The 15,248-nt window shown below is 40.6% G+C and overlaps 1 protein-coding gene across 1 annotated transcript; it reads left to right on the forward strand.

Annotated features, from left to right (window-relative positions):
* The first annotated feature begins 4,083 nt into the window (after nt 1-4,083).
* gjc4b (gap junction protein gamma 4b) lies at nt 4,084-14,706 on the forward strand. Its single transcript, XM_066686546.1, has 3 exons — nt 4,084-4,292; nt 10,279-11,461; nt 12,070-14,706. Exons 2-3 carry the CDS (start codon nt 10,309-10,311, stop codon nt 12,081-12,083), a joined length of 1,167 nt encoding a protein of 388 aa, XP_066542643.1. The 5' UTR covers nt 4,084-4,292; nt 10,279-10,308; the 3' UTR covers nt 12,084-14,706.
* The last annotated feature ends 542 nt before the right edge of the window (nt 14,707-15,248 follow it).

Genomic DNA, 15,248 nt, shown 5'->3' on the forward strand with positions numbered 1-15,248 from the left:
GGATTTTAATTTTTGAAATATAACTCTGAGCTTCTGGATGCTGGAGTAGTTCCAAGCCTTGATGCATTTGTCCCAAAACAAATATCCTAAAGTGTCTTTTGTATTGATGATATAGGTCACTTAGGCTCAGTTTTCAGGCGATAGGAGGGAAAAATATATCATTTTCAGTAAATTTCTGGTTAACTCAAGCCCTGAAGTCCTCTACCTCCAACCATCTGTTTTAATGGTGGGGGTAGTCTGAGGGCAGACCACTCTGTTTCCATGGCAACCCCCACTCCCTGCAGAGTTGGAGGGGTTCCATTGTGTTCCATTCACTTCTCTGCTTGTAATTCGACAATATTTGGGTGGGAGAGAAGGTTGGTGAGGCAGTGAGGAACTAAGTGATGGAATGGAACATTCACCAATGACCCTTTTGCTCTATCAACCAGTTTAGAAACAACAAAGCAGAGGAGCCGTCTGATCTGCCCCACCCCCACTGCCTTGTACCCCCAGCCCCCCAACACTCCCATACACACGTTTGAAAACACAATGTGGTGTGAACAGCACCGTTCATTTTCTCCTATTGGTCTATTTTCCCGCTTTAAATGTCCCTTTAAAATCCCATCACTCAGCCTTAAGCTTCTTTACACATTTAAATAAAATAGCAAAATGGTTCTTACCGGAACCACGTCACTTCACGAAACATTTCTGAAAATGTGGTTTCTCATCCTGTCTAAAACTCATTTTTAATACCTTGTCTAGCAAACTGGAATAGCATTGGAAAACACAAAAGAAGAACAAAAACACATGCAAGTTGACTGCGCAGATGGTTAAGATTAGTAGCAGGCACCTGACTGCAGTTCATTTCCAACCTGTGAATTGAACTGTAACCACAAGGTGAATGTTTACGGCACAATACTGTTAATTACTGCAGCGTGTAAAAGTCTGGTTTGGCATACACGCAATCAGTAAACACTACCTGGCTCCTGGACAACTGCTCTTTGTGGTTGGTGTCTGATGTGCAGTATGTTATATTTTGAACATGGAAATTTGTGTTTATTGGCAAAACTAGCATGAAGCGCCATAAAAATACTACAAACCAGATGCCATTACTTGTGTGAGATGTACTTATGTGACATGCTGCTCCAGATATTGGAATTTCCTTGCACCCAAACAGTAAAAAGAATGTGCTTCCACCAGACAAACTTATCTTTCAGTGAATCTTGGAGCTTCCATTAAATTACCAGAGGTATGCAGTAAATAGCCATTGAAACTCCATGCAGGGAATATTAGCACAAAGACTTATTACAAGGGTTGGCATGGAGATTGTCTCAAGTATGTGATAGCACTCTTGGAGCTGTTCAGGAAAACTCTCCTCCCCTACTGCTTCAGATATGTGATGCCTCAGCATTACACCCACTTTGTAACCTCCTTCTGCTTTTGCAAAATGAAGCATGTTCTGTAATCATTCATCATCCACAAAAAAAACACTGTTAGGTGAGAACACCACAAAGCCACATCTGTTCTCTCTAATGACTAAGAGTTCATGACTATGTTCACCAGAACAAAGCTGTGGTGGCATCAGCAGAGACTCACCCCGTGTTTGCTCACTGAAAGCCTGCTCAGATAAAGAGGAACTCCACAGAATTTTCTAAATGAGTACAGAATTAAAAGGTCAGTTGTATCAATAATTTAGAGAGGTTTGGTAACAATATCTTGTTAATATTAGTGTAACAGCGTGTTTCACATTGCTGGAGATAAACCTGACATCTCAAGGGTTAAATGCATCTAAAACTAACCTCAAAAAAGGTTATTGTCTGATGCCTGTGAAATGTCTTATGGTGGTTTGATTTATGGTTGTGGTGAGGTTTGGCCACAAACCTGTTAAAAACAGGTGCAGCCACAATGAGGTGCAGCAGGTAGTGTCACACTCACACAGCTCCAGGGACCTGGAGGATGTGGGTTCGATTCCCGCTCCGGGTGACTGTCTGTGAGGAGTGTGGTGTGTTCTCTCTGTGTCTGCGTGGGTTTCCTCCGGGTGACTGTCTGTGAGGAGTGTGGTGTGTTCTCTCTGTGTCTGCGTGGGTTTCCTCCGGGTGACTGTCTGTGAGGAGTGTGGTGTGTTCTCCCTGTGTCTGCGTGGGTTTCCTCTGGGTGACTGTGAGGAGTGTGGTGTGTTCTCTCTGTGTCTGCGTGGGTTTCCTCCATGTTTTCCAGTTTCCTCCCATAGTCCAAAAACACACGTTGGTAGGTGGATTGGTGACTTAAAAGTGTCCGTAGGTGTGAGTGTGTGAGTGAATGTATGCATGTCTGTGTTGCCCTGTGAAGGACTGGTGCCCCCTCCAGGGTGTGTTCCTTCTTGGCACCCAGTGACTCTAGATAGACTCCGGAGCCACCAGAACCTGGAATATGGATAAGTGGTTACAGACAATGAATGAATGAATGAAAAGGATCTATTTTTTTTGAGGTACTAGTAACTGAAACAGTGGAGATCCACACTTCATTATAACTTAATGTTTTTTTAAATATACTCAAATTAGATTCTATGTTGATAATTACCTGGATTTTTATGTTAATCATATGCAAATATAATTGCTACATACACCTGAAAATACTGCTCTTCACCATTATTTTTGTGTGCTTTATTCGTTTTGTTGTTGATTCTTACAGGATGTTTTTTTTTTCACAGTGTATGACCATTCATTTAAACTATAGCATTTCTCTGTCAAATATTTTTGTTTGTATCTACATTCACACAAAACACATAAGATGTACACAAAAGTTTGCTGTTTTTGTGTATCCTCTTAAACAAACAGAACACATTAAATACAATGTTTTCTATTTATTTCAGGATTTACTTTTGTTAATTTAAAAAAAACCCACTGCGTTAAATCTTTAAAAGCTGTTGTTTGTTTGTTGTTTGTTTATAAGTGAGGGCATTATTTTTGTGATAAACTCAATGATAAGAGACCCAAGCAAACAACTTCTGAGAGGCTTGTGAAAAAAAACAGAAGGAGCCCCTCCATGCTTTGTAAAAACACTCCATGCTTTGAAAAAAATGCAACTGAGGAAAGATCTCAAATAACAATGACTTCCGAACGCCCCTCTCCAGCAGAAAGAGAGGAAGCTGTTATTGCCACGCGAGCAGTGACCATGTGCAGACCGTGTGTCAGTATGTAAGGGTCTGGAGATTAGTGGAGATTTACACAGTCCACAATATCCATTCAGTGCCACTCTGAGGCAGCTCTGTTTGACTTTTTATTATTAAATGTACATTTTCTGTACTGTAGCTGTATCTCAAAATCTGTGGCAAAAAGACCACCCATTCTCTTCATTACTACTGCCTTGTGTGTGCTATGCGCCAGTGTGGGTTTGAGGTTCTCCTGCTCTGATACACCTCATTCAACTCATCTGTTAGTAATGAAAGTTTTACGAGCTGAGTCAGGTGTGTAAACAAGAGAAAACAACAACAACAACAAAAAATAGAGCACCGATTCCAGCACAGGAGCTTCCCACAAGTTACTCTAGTAATTTGTTGCATTACGACTTTGGAATAGTCACTGCTTTATTAGGTCTTTCATGTACAAAACCATATTTATTATCAACACTATATTTATTAGGAAAATAGGGAGGTTAGCACTGTAAAGTAGCATATATTTAAAGGCAAATAGTGGTCTAACACTTAAAAATGTTGTTTAATTCTTGGATTACAATTTAGTTTTATATTTGCAGTCTAATTTGCATTGTATGTCCTGATTCAACACAGCAAATGAAGTGTTCAAATTCACTTTATAGCTTCATGATTTGTTCAAACCCTCAAAGAAACCAATGAAACGTAAAACAAGAAAAGTTTGATGTGGATATTAATAGACAAAATGATTTCAATCATCCAGATGGAGGAGTCTGCTGTAGAAAATCATAGTTTGACTGCTTCAGTAGATGATTAAAGAGTGAACACACAATAAGGGTTTATTAATGTGGAGAACGGGAATGAATGGTGAATGATTAAATAAGTGAGTATGAGTGGTAAACACGCAGAGGGCAGTCAGACTGGGGTTTGAGATGTTGGGGCCTGCTGGGGGTGGGGTGCCGTAGGAGGGAGGAAGGAGAAAAGGCGGAGGAGGAGAAGGAGAAGGGATTTCGGGAGGCTCTTTGTCCACACGGTCTTTCTAGCACCCAGTCAGCGGGAGAGACATGAGAGTTTTCTGAATGGGTGGAGGTGTGAAAACTTTAGTCTGTAGATATAAAAATGTGGTGATATTTTACTTGAGTTCACACACCAAAGGAAAGAGAGTGGAAATCTACTCGTAACGGTATGTTGGTCTTTCTCCTTTATTCTTTACGTTACAGCGTCCCGTCATGTGGCGTTAGCTTAGCTTTAAATTACATTTTAACCACGAGGTGCGTTTAAACGTCTCTTCCATTAGTTAGTCTTTAGGGGAAATTGCAGTTTTAGCTATTTCACGAGTTTAAACAAAGTGTCTCTCAGGGAGAGTGCAGTAATTCCCGCCTCTGCGTGAGAACAATAGTAACGCTCAACTCTAGCTATACTTCGGATTCACATTTTTGGGGTGCCGTTACTTTAGGCGCGATTAGCCCGCCTGAACATTAAACTCTAAAATACGGGTCTTAAACACAACTATTAAGTCACTTTAAAGCGGAACGTTAATGTCAGTTAGCTAACTGAACCACACCGACTCCCAGTTCGCTAGGGTCTTATTCGCATTTTCCTTTCCACCTTAAATAAACTGGCGCCAGAATGTAACCGCCGCATTTTTTAAGGTGGAAAGGAAAATTCGAAAAAGGAGCTGCTCCAACGTCGCTTCTGCTGCGGGCCAGTCTGAGGCGACACGTTGCAGACGCCACCCAACCGCCTTTACTCCGACAGTGGAATAATACCCCCTTTGACTTAGGATTCGAAGTGTTTTTTTTTTTGTTTTTTTGAGGTTTCTTTTACGTTGGTTTAGTGAAATTTACAGGGCTCAGCATCGAACTTTCTCCTACGTACCGACCCCTCAGAAATCCAGTTCAGTGTTTTCAGCTTTGCTTGTCCAACTTGTTTAAATATAAGTGGGCTTTATTCACGTATTCAGTTTTTTTCCCCTCACATTTATGTTGAAATACAGTTAATTCTTGTCTGAACGTGTTTTTCTTTCTTATCGCTTCTCAGCTTTACTCCCCCAGTGTTTTGACTGTGGTGAGCAGACCATGTGGGATCTATTGTCAGAGGTTGTTTTTCAGTCTGAAAGGGGTCTCTCGAAAAAGCATATAGAATAGACGTAAAGAGCTAGGCGTCTGTTAGAAGTCTCGGATATTTTGACACATACCACACCAGTGGAGGGCTTTTGACAGAGCCCTCTTTAAGTGTTTGAGACAATCCTTTTTTTTTAACAGGATGAGCATAGTCTTTAAATCGTAGCATCATATAGGGAGCCATTTTCATAAAAACACTCAATAACTGTAGAGAGTGTGCCATAGTAACGGCACAACATTTGTTTGTAAATTCGAATGTTATACTTCCCTATGTCCCATAAAACAGGATTAATTATGCTTTCTTATAAGACGTACAGTTGGTTAATGATATTCAGACACTGGCTGTATGTTCACATTGTTCCAGGTGGTAGCTTCACTCCATTTTGTAGTAGCAGTGATTATTATCTAGAAGTTTTTCTTTCTGTGTCTCTGCAAGTTCTGCTTCTTCGTTTTCTGTCTGAGGTGAAGTGTTTGGACTGAAACGTTAACTACTCTCCCAGATGTCTCCCACAAAGCTGTTTCTGTGAAGTTGATGCTTGCTCTCATGGATAGTCACCCTGCTTGTTTTTGTTTGTTTCTTGTAAAGAAGTATTCATGTTTTTAACAGTGGTGCCGAAACATCTAGAGACTCCATAATCTCAGTTGTGAAAAACATGTTAAATTTTAACCATTTAATTATTAGACTTCTCAGGGTGACTGTCTGTGAGGAGTGTGGTGTGTTCTCCCCGTGTCTGTGTGGGTTTCCTCCGAGTGACTGTCTGTGAGGAGTGTGGTGTGTTCTCTCTGTGTCTGTGTGGGTTTCCTCCGAGTGACTGTCTGTGAGGAGTGTGGTGTGTTCTCCCCGTGTCTGTGTGGGTTTCCTCCGGGTGACTGTCTGTGAGGAGTGTGGTGTGTTCTCCCTGTGTCTGCGTGGGTTTCCTCCGGGTGACTGTCTGTGAGGAGTGTGTTGTGTTCTCCCCGTGTCTGTGTGGGTTTCCTCCGAGTGACTGTCTGTGAGGAGTGTGGTGTGTTCTCCCCGTGTCTGTGTGGGTTTCCTCCGAGTGACTGTCTGTGAGGAGTGTGGTGTGTTCTCCCCGTGTCTGCGTGGGTTTCCTCCGGGTGACTGTCTGTGAGGAGTGTGGTGTGTTCTCCCTGTGTCTGCGTGGGTTTCCTCCGGGTGACTGTCTGTGAGGAGTGTGGTGTGTTCTCCCCGTGTCTGTGTGGGTTTCCTCCGGGTGACTGTCTGTGAGGAGTGTGGTGTGTTCTCCCCGTGTCTGCGTGGGTTTCCTCCGGGTGACTGTCTGTGAGGAGTGTGGTGTGTTCTCCCCGTGTCTGTGTGGGTTTCCTCCGGGTGACTGTCTGTGAGGAGTGTGGTGTGTTCTCCCCGTGTCTGCGTGGGTTTCCTCCGAGTGATTGTCTGTGAGGAGTGTGGTGTGCTCTCCCTGTGTCTACGTGGGTTTCCTCCAGGTGCTCCGGTTTCCTCCCACGGTCCAAAAACACACGTTGGTAGGTGGATTGACGACTCAGTGTCCGTAGGTGTGAGTGTATGTGTGTGTATTGCCCTGTGATGGACTGGCGCCCCCTCCAGGGTGTGTTCCTACCTTGCACACAATGATTCCAGGTAGGCTCTGGACCCACTGCAACCCTGAACTGGATAAGGGTTACAGACAATGAATGAATGAATTATTGGACTTAAAAAAAAAAATAAAAATAAAAAAATAAACATGTGATTACTCCCTATTGGTACTCTTTTATTAGATATTGCAGTTTGCAGTCTGTTTGCTTTGAAAGCTTGTGAATACTGATTCTGGTTTCTCTTTGATGAAGAAACATAAGAATTCCTCCTCATTCCTTAAAGGTATTTAGAGTGATTTACCAGATGGTCCTTCAGCTAGCAAGGTGTTTTGGTAGTAGAGGCTAGTGTGGAGTAGAAAGCCGGATGGGCACCAGCTGTGGGTGAAGAGGCCTGTCACAACAGGTTCATTATGCCGCTAAATACCAAATGGATGCGTTGTCTCTAAGTACAAATTGCATTGATTTGATGCCTGTTTTTAGAGCACAGCATGTGTTTTACAGTGCGGAGATACAGCCTCCAATAAATCCTTCCACCTCACTCTCTGACTGCAGTTTTATCATTAGCATCACATTGTATGCAGTTATTTAAATGGATCCTACCTTGCGCATGTGCTCAACCCGTCATTTATATTGTATTACATGCTGAACAGCTTTCAAGTATGCTTCTGTACCACAGAAATTAGAAGTCTCCTCTTTTAGGAAAGCTAAGCCGTGTGATGTAAGTCTGTTCTGGGCTTATTTTGACATGATGCTACTTGCCCTGGGAGGGGAAGGCATTCCTCCTTTATGAATATTCTAGAACTTGGCACAGACTGAATGTTGTGGGCCACAGACAGTTGCAGGTAAAGTGGAACCATTGAAGTGTAATAGGCAAGAAATAGGCTCAAAATGGCACTTGTTTGCAATGGGTGGTGCAGGTGAACTTAGACACAGCCTAGTGTTTGTCACATTCACAGTTCAAATACATTCTGGGGAATCTCTCTCTCTTCCTTCTTTTCTTCTCCTCTCTTTAAAGAAAATTTGCTTGTTGGATCTGTGGAGCAGATCAAAGTAGACCTTTTGTTTCTCGTTCCTTTGTGAGCCAGCCCACCTTTCAGTTTGTCGACACACTCTTACGACCTGGATGTGTGTGTTTTGAACTTGTTTCAGTAATTAGGTGTTAACCCACATTGGTCTAGCAGATGGCAATTCGACACCTTCAGTATTACAAAACTCCAGAGGAAAGTCAATTGCACGTGTTATTTGAAGTTTAAGCACTAGCTAGCATTGACATCTTACCCTTATATAGGCACTTCTTTAATTATGTATGTTTAATATTATTTTTGAGTATTTTTACTTAATTTTCTTGTTTCATTTTATTCAATATGCATTTTCCTCACTTCTAAATCTAGTGGATAGCCTAAAAAATAAGTACTGACTTAATGCAATTGTGAATTCTAGTAATAAAGATTATTTTAAATTGTAATCCTCTGAATTTAAAGATGTAAAATGTGGGTGGGATTTTCAATATTGGTGTGGCTCCATCTAGTGGATCAGTCATTTATTGTTTCATTCATGGTTCATTCAAGGACCTGAAATGTGATGATGTAATGAGTTTATTCTTTCTCATCATTTTGATAAAAGGAAACATTGGTGGCTAGTTTAAAATGTGTCCTGTGGCCTGTCTACAACCAATAAAACATTCATATACAGATGAGAACAGCTGTATTGGTGAGAAGGAATGCTCCCTGACTGCTCAATAGTAACTAATCTGTTTGAAGATTTTGCAAATATTGGAAAGCTATGTTTAGGCCGTGATACAACCTCTGATACTGGGAAGGGAGGGGAATAAATAATGAACAAGCCTAAGCCTTTTTTAAATATTGTTTATCTATGCTCGAGTAAAATGTAAGCGAGCTAGGCCTTGACTTTCTTTAGCTTATATGAGCTGCATAAGAGCCCTTCTTGGAAGTGTTTGCATAGAAATTGGGCAGAAAAATCTACTAATGTAAATTGTTTTGGGCGCCAAGTTTGAGCACATTTTCATATTTACATTTCTATCCCATTAAACCAAGGTGGGTAAATATGATCAAGCCACAGTGGGGGATTAGCAAGATGAATAGGAGGGACAGAGTATTCAGTGTAGTAACACAACTGACTAGCGCAGGGCAGGTATGCCAACCAATCAGAAGTGCTGTGCTCCAGACATGCCCACCAATTAGAAGTGGCTCAAGACCCCTGCGTATACACCCACAGACAAGTAGCATGTGAGACCAGAGGAACGTATGTTTGTGATGCTCACGAATGTCCTCTGGCGTAACACTGAGTGTTTTAGTCCTGAAGAATAGCAGCACGTCAGTGATATGAGAATATTTTCAGTTTGAGACCACGGATGTACAACAAAAGAAGTCACAGCACACTCTTATTGTGGAGTAGTCTTTAAGTCATGGCCTCATGGAAAAATATCGACATGTGAAAGCACCATAGGTTGAAAGTAGCCGTCAACAAACAGATATTCAGTAGTTTTTTAATTTCAAACAGTGTTACTTTGTATAAAGGGCTCAAAAAGGTAAAAAAAAACCTTAACACACTGCCTCCTAATCAGTATGACTGTGATGTGGTGCAAGTGATTTTTATAGGCATTAATATCGGTGTATAATCTCGATGTAACCTCTGCATCACTCTGAGCCATTGCTCTCTTTATGCTTCAGCTCTTAAGACATTTTGTTTTTACCTCTATATAAATTTCCACTCATGTTTCACACAAGTAAACTGTAGACAGATAGAGGTTGTGAAATAACTGCATTAGAAACCCTTCTCAACCAATCAGATTGCGTGACCAGAACTAACTGTTGTGTAATATATTATGAGTTCTGTGTATAGATTTATACGAAGTACACCAATATGTTAACTTCTGTAGATATAAATTAAATTTGTATTAAAATATACAGAAGTGTGTTCCCTGTAGAGGATGTGGTGACTTATTTTTATTTAGAAAATCAGTAAAATATATTACTTAAACAGGGGTGTTGCATAGGTCTGTAAATATATAAACAAATCATGTTTAACTTCAGATATTCATGGCTCTTTATACAAAATGTTCTATACTTTACACAGATACATTCTAATGAATTTTTTATTTTTGCATTAGAATATAGAATAGTTATTTGGATTTTAATTGTACCATAGTAATGAACAGTCATGTTTTCAAATGTTACACAGTAAATAATAAATTGAAGCTTGAAATTAAACTGCAAATTAAATCTGTCAGAAAAATAGTAAATAGCTATTGTTCCCAAAACATTTAGCTCTACTTTACTCTGGGAACAAAAATGTGTGATTTGAAAATTGGTGGAATGTTTAAAAAAAAAATTAAATGATAAACATTTTTCATTTATTAATTTTAATTAATGAAATTAATAAAAGAAAACACTGGTGATATTTCATGTGCAGTCAGGCCTGTCTGGTTTAGAACTGGTCTTAATTTCTCATGTTTTTTTTTTCTCTCTCCAGTGCTGAGAAGAGTTTTGTAGCAGTAATACCATGAGCTGGAGTTTCCTTACGCGACTCCTGGAGGAGATCTCCAACCACTCCACCTTTGTGGGAAAGATATGGCTTACGCTGCTCATCGTTTTTCGCATTGTTTTGACAGTGGTGGGTGGCGAGTCGATATACTACGATGAACAGAGTAAATTTGTGTGCAACACGGGGCAGCCTGGTTGTGAGAATGTGTGCTATGATGCGTTTGCACCACTCTCGCATGTCAGGTTTTGGGTCTTTCAGATAATTATGATTACCACCCCAACCATCATGTACCTGGGCTTCGCCATGCACAAGATCGCCCGCATGGATGACGATGACTACAGGTCACCTTCACGCAAGCGCATGCCCATGATCAATCGTGGTGCCAACCGTGACTACGAGGAGGCAGAGGACAATGGTGAGGAGGACCCTATGATGTGTGAGGAAATCGTGCCGGAGAAGGAGAAGGAGCCTGAAAAGCCGAAAAAGAAGCACGATGGGAGAAGGCGCATCAAACGTGACGGCCTAATGAAGGTCTATGTGTTCCAGCTTTTTTCCCGAGTTGCTTTTGAGATCTCGTTCCTTTTTGGCCAGTATATTTTGTATGGCTTTGAGGTAGCCCCTTCATATGTGTGCACGCGTAGCCCCTGCCCTCACACAGTAGACTGCTTCGTTTCACGTCCCACAGAGAAGACCATATTTTTGCTGATCATGTATGCAGTGAGTTCATTATGCCTGTTCCTCACTGTACTTGAGATCCTCCACCTGGGTATCAGCGGCATCCGTGATGTTTTCCAAAGGAGGGCAAGACGCCACCACCACATGCCAATGACTGGCCAAAGGCAATTGATGTGCAGTCAGGTCCCGACAGCGCCCCCTGGCTACCACACTGCCCTGAAAAAGGACAACACGGGCAAAATGGCCATGGGCATGAAACCCGACTACAATCTGGGTGACTCGGGGCGCGAGTCATTCGGTGACGAGTCGTCTTCCCGAGAGCTGGAGAGGCTTCGTAGGCACTTGAAGTTGGCCCAGCAGCAACTGGACCTGGCCTACCAGAACGAGGAAGGAAGCCCCTCGCGCAGCAGCAGCCCTGAGTCCAATGGCACTGCTGTTGAACAGAACAGACTGAACTTTGAGAAGCAGGAGAAGCAAGGAAGCAAATGTGAGAAGGGTAAGACCCTGCCTGAAATATATTTGTTATCCCAATAACTGTTAAGTACACCAGAGGCAATATCTCATGTTAGAGCACAAGCCTCGGGTGTATTATTGCAATTATACCACAGTTCGTTATCACCGTTTATTATTAGGTTTTCTTTATTTCCTTGAGATTTTCCTTTGTTTTCAACACCGCACCATAATTCTTTACATTATTTAAAAAGAGGTGCATGAATGGAAAATTAAGCAAAGTCCAGACACCCCACCACTGTCTTGTAAATACTGGCATTGTTGCTAGGTTACAGGCGTTATGCAGAGTGATACCTGAAGAGCTTCGGTCAGGGTGTCATTATCGTGCAATAACGGCACTTCCTGGAACCTCTCTCAACCAATCACATTGCAGGGTCAGAACTAACTGTGGTGTAATAGGTTCTATTCTAGTTGGACCAATCAGTGGCAACCGAGCTCTGCTGTGTAAATGACAGCATTATAGAATGTGTTTTTGTTTTGCTTTTGAGAATAATAACATTGCCCAAATATGTGTTCACATTACTTTATAAAAAAAGTAGAAATATTTTAATTTAACATACTTTTTCTTGTTGTCCCCCCCCCCCCCCCCCCCAGGTCTCAGAGCATGAGTCTGAGATGTCTTGCCTGCCAAAACATCATCCAGTGGTTGAGGTTGAGAAAACGGACATGGACATTCTTAGGTGTTTTTGTAGGAATTTTTTTTCCCTCATGTTTCTGTGGAAGAGCACTGGTGGATCATAACAACGTGCTGTTCAGTATTAAACAGGAAAGAGAGTGTCATTCATGGAACATTTCAGCAGCCAGTTATACTTGAGGACCAGTCTGCCTAACATTCCAAAGTACCCAAGAGCAAATGTAACTTTTTTTTCCATTATGTAGGTGACTGAATAGGGTGGATATTATTTTACGTGTGTGTGTGTATTTGTGTGTCTGTCATGGGGAAAGATCAGTTTGGTTTTTTGTTTTTGTTATTTTTTTCACACTTCTTATGAAGAGTTAAGAATTGCATCTCAAAAATGCCTTAAATTTTAACTGGAGTTTACATATGTTGTCATTCCAAAAAAAAAATGAATGAGCCAGTATAAAACCATATTAGACTTTTTGTTAAGCCTAGGTACATGTATTGGAAGTAGGTTATGTGTTTAGTAGTGAACCGTAATTAGTATTTGCATGTATTTGTGATCCAGTGCCATTCAAGGGCTTCTTATTGTCTAAAATGGAATGTGGATACTCCGTTGTTGGTTTGTTGAGTTTGGAAGGGCAGTAGTATTGACCAAGGATCTCTGTTTATATTTGTTAAGAAGTTGTTCTGGTCTTAGATCCTGTTTGTTGACTCAGATCTGTGCTGTAATTGGGATTATAGGTGAAAGTGAACGGTTAAAAATCGGACGGCACTGCAAAATGAAGACTATCAAGTCATAACAACGATCTTGGACCGAGACTGATTTCGACAGACCTGAAGTTTACGTACAATGCCAGACCAAAATCACTGTTTGCGATGTTATTTATAGGCGTCCAAGTGGCCCCACTTATACGATTAGAAATACCCATTCCATTTGTATGTCACTTCCGAGCAGATTTGTGACGTTGCACAATAAAACCCAGTCTTAGAGTTCAAATACGTGTTATATTTAAGAAAAACTAAAAGCATTTTTAAGCCTGTACTCGTGTTGCAGCCAAACAAGACACTGCTGTTGGCATTAATAATATGACTTGAGTTGGTACTTTTTGAGCAAAAACATCTCTCTCTCTGTTTTTTGGGAGATTTCTCTGGATGAACTGGAAGCCAGTGCGGTTGGAGTGGAAGTGTATAAAAACAGCAACATGCTGCACAGGCCTGTAGTAGCAACTGTGATAGCAATCAGTGCTGACATTCAGTCTCTGTGTATCTCAGAATGGCTGTTGTGGAATTTCAAAGCCACTTTTTTGGTGCCTTTTGTCAGAATGATCAAAACAAGGAAAACCTGGAAAATGCTTGAATACTTGTGAATCTTAATTGCTGAACTACAAGGAAGCTTTTGATAGTAATTTGTTCCATCTTGCGTGAGATGTGTATATGGGGATATTGAGAGTGCCGCTTTATTAAAACAAAGACGAAAAAGTTTCTCCTGTGAAGTATAAAGGTTCAGTTGTTTTATATGAATATTTTGTTTACTACTTTTTCAAAATGTCTGTTTACGTGATGTGGATCGGTCTGGCTTTTTGTCATTTGTGTTCTCGTGCGAACAGCTGTGTGTGTGCCAGCTTATTTCTTCTGGTGATTGGAGGTACTCAACATTTTGGTTGCTTTATTTTGTTTTTCTTTAAATGCATATGTTTTATTGTTGTGGATAGGTTATGGATGAATATTATTGTTATTATTATTTTTCTCAATTGTCATTAATGTTGCTTCTCTATGCAAATCGAATTAAGCTATTCCAAATCCTTCTTTTCGGTATGCAGAAGTGTCTCTGCCTGGTTTCCTAAAAAGCACAGTGGGGGTTGAAGGTCATTGTGGTAAAATGATTTTCACTTTAATCTGAAGCTAACCCTACAGTGTTTTGTGGAAAAAAAAAAACTGGTTGCAAGGCAGTTTTTATTCTTCAAATGGTGAAGCAACAATGAAGACCTCATGTACAACACTTAAGCCTGGTTTACTAAAGACGTTAGTGTATTAGCATGTGCCAGAACTTAAACCGTTGAAAGGTCAATCATTTGTCAGGCCACAAACTGTTATTTGTTGAGTGTATGCGGTATATGATTTAGTAAAGGAAGGTGCTTGTTTAGACTAAAGATTTGGGCATCTGTTAAACCTTCAACTTTAAATTAAAGCAAAGGTTTTCAAGTCTAGTCCTCAAGATTCACTGCCATGCACCTTTTAAAGACATTCACTAACATCAGAACACCTGATCCAACTCACAATGTACTTGGTAAATACCCGATGAACTCACTGATGGGGATTATCGGAAACTCTGTAGCGCAGTGGGTCTTCAGCGGGTCCTGGAGCTGAAACCGCGAGTCTAAAACATACTCATTGGAAGCCTTTAGGCCACATTTCTTGGTCCAAGATTTTTTTTTTTTTCTTTTCCTTCAGGAAATTCAGCCAAAGCAAAGGGCTGGTTTGTATGTGGCAAAACAATGCTGTTCATTTCTGTGTAATTTCAACATTGATTCTGAGAAACCATATTGCGGGGTCACCTTGAGTGTGTTTTTTGTTTTTTTTTGTATTGATTTTATACTTTTTTGTACAAATTGTATTTTTGTGCAAGTTTAATACAAAATAAAACTTTGAAATACATTCATTTTTTCATCTGTTGTGCATTCCCCATATTCTGAATGTTGAATTTTAAATAGAAGACACTTGTTATAGGAAAAATAGAAGGATTTCCCATTGTTTATTGTCTGTGCACTTGAAACAGGCCTGATGTGTTGACCCAGCCCCAGTCAATGTAAATTGATTAGAAAAAAAGCTCTGTCTACAATAGACATCCCAAGTCTCCTGCATATTATATGTGGCTCCCTGATGCCTATAAATCAGATAAAATCTTGCAGAATCTAGAACTACTGTGTTTCCCCGAAAGTAAGACAGTGTCATACATTCTTTTTACCCCCAAAAGTCCCACTATGTCTTACTTTCGGGGTATGTCTTATATTGGTAAAAAATGTCGATTTTTGTTTTAACCATAAAATTAACATTTATTAACAACCTGAACAGTATGGTATTCACCATAAAACAGTTTTATAAAAGCAAGTGCCAAGAATGTCTTGTTACAACCGTATCATGACGGTATTTC

Source organism: Hoplias malabaricus, chromosome 12 (assembly GCF_029633855.1).
Source record: "Hoplias malabaricus isolate fHopMal1 chromosome 12, fHopMal1.hap1, whole genome shotgun sequence".
NCBI lineage: Eukaryota > Metazoa > Chordata > Actinopteri > Characiformes > Erythrinidae > Hoplias > Hoplias malabaricus.

Coding starts and splice junctions, on each gene's coding strand:
- gjc4b (XM_066686546.1), top strand. CDS start 10,309: ATGAGCTGGAGTTTCCTTACGCGACTCCTGGAGGAGATCTCCAACCAC.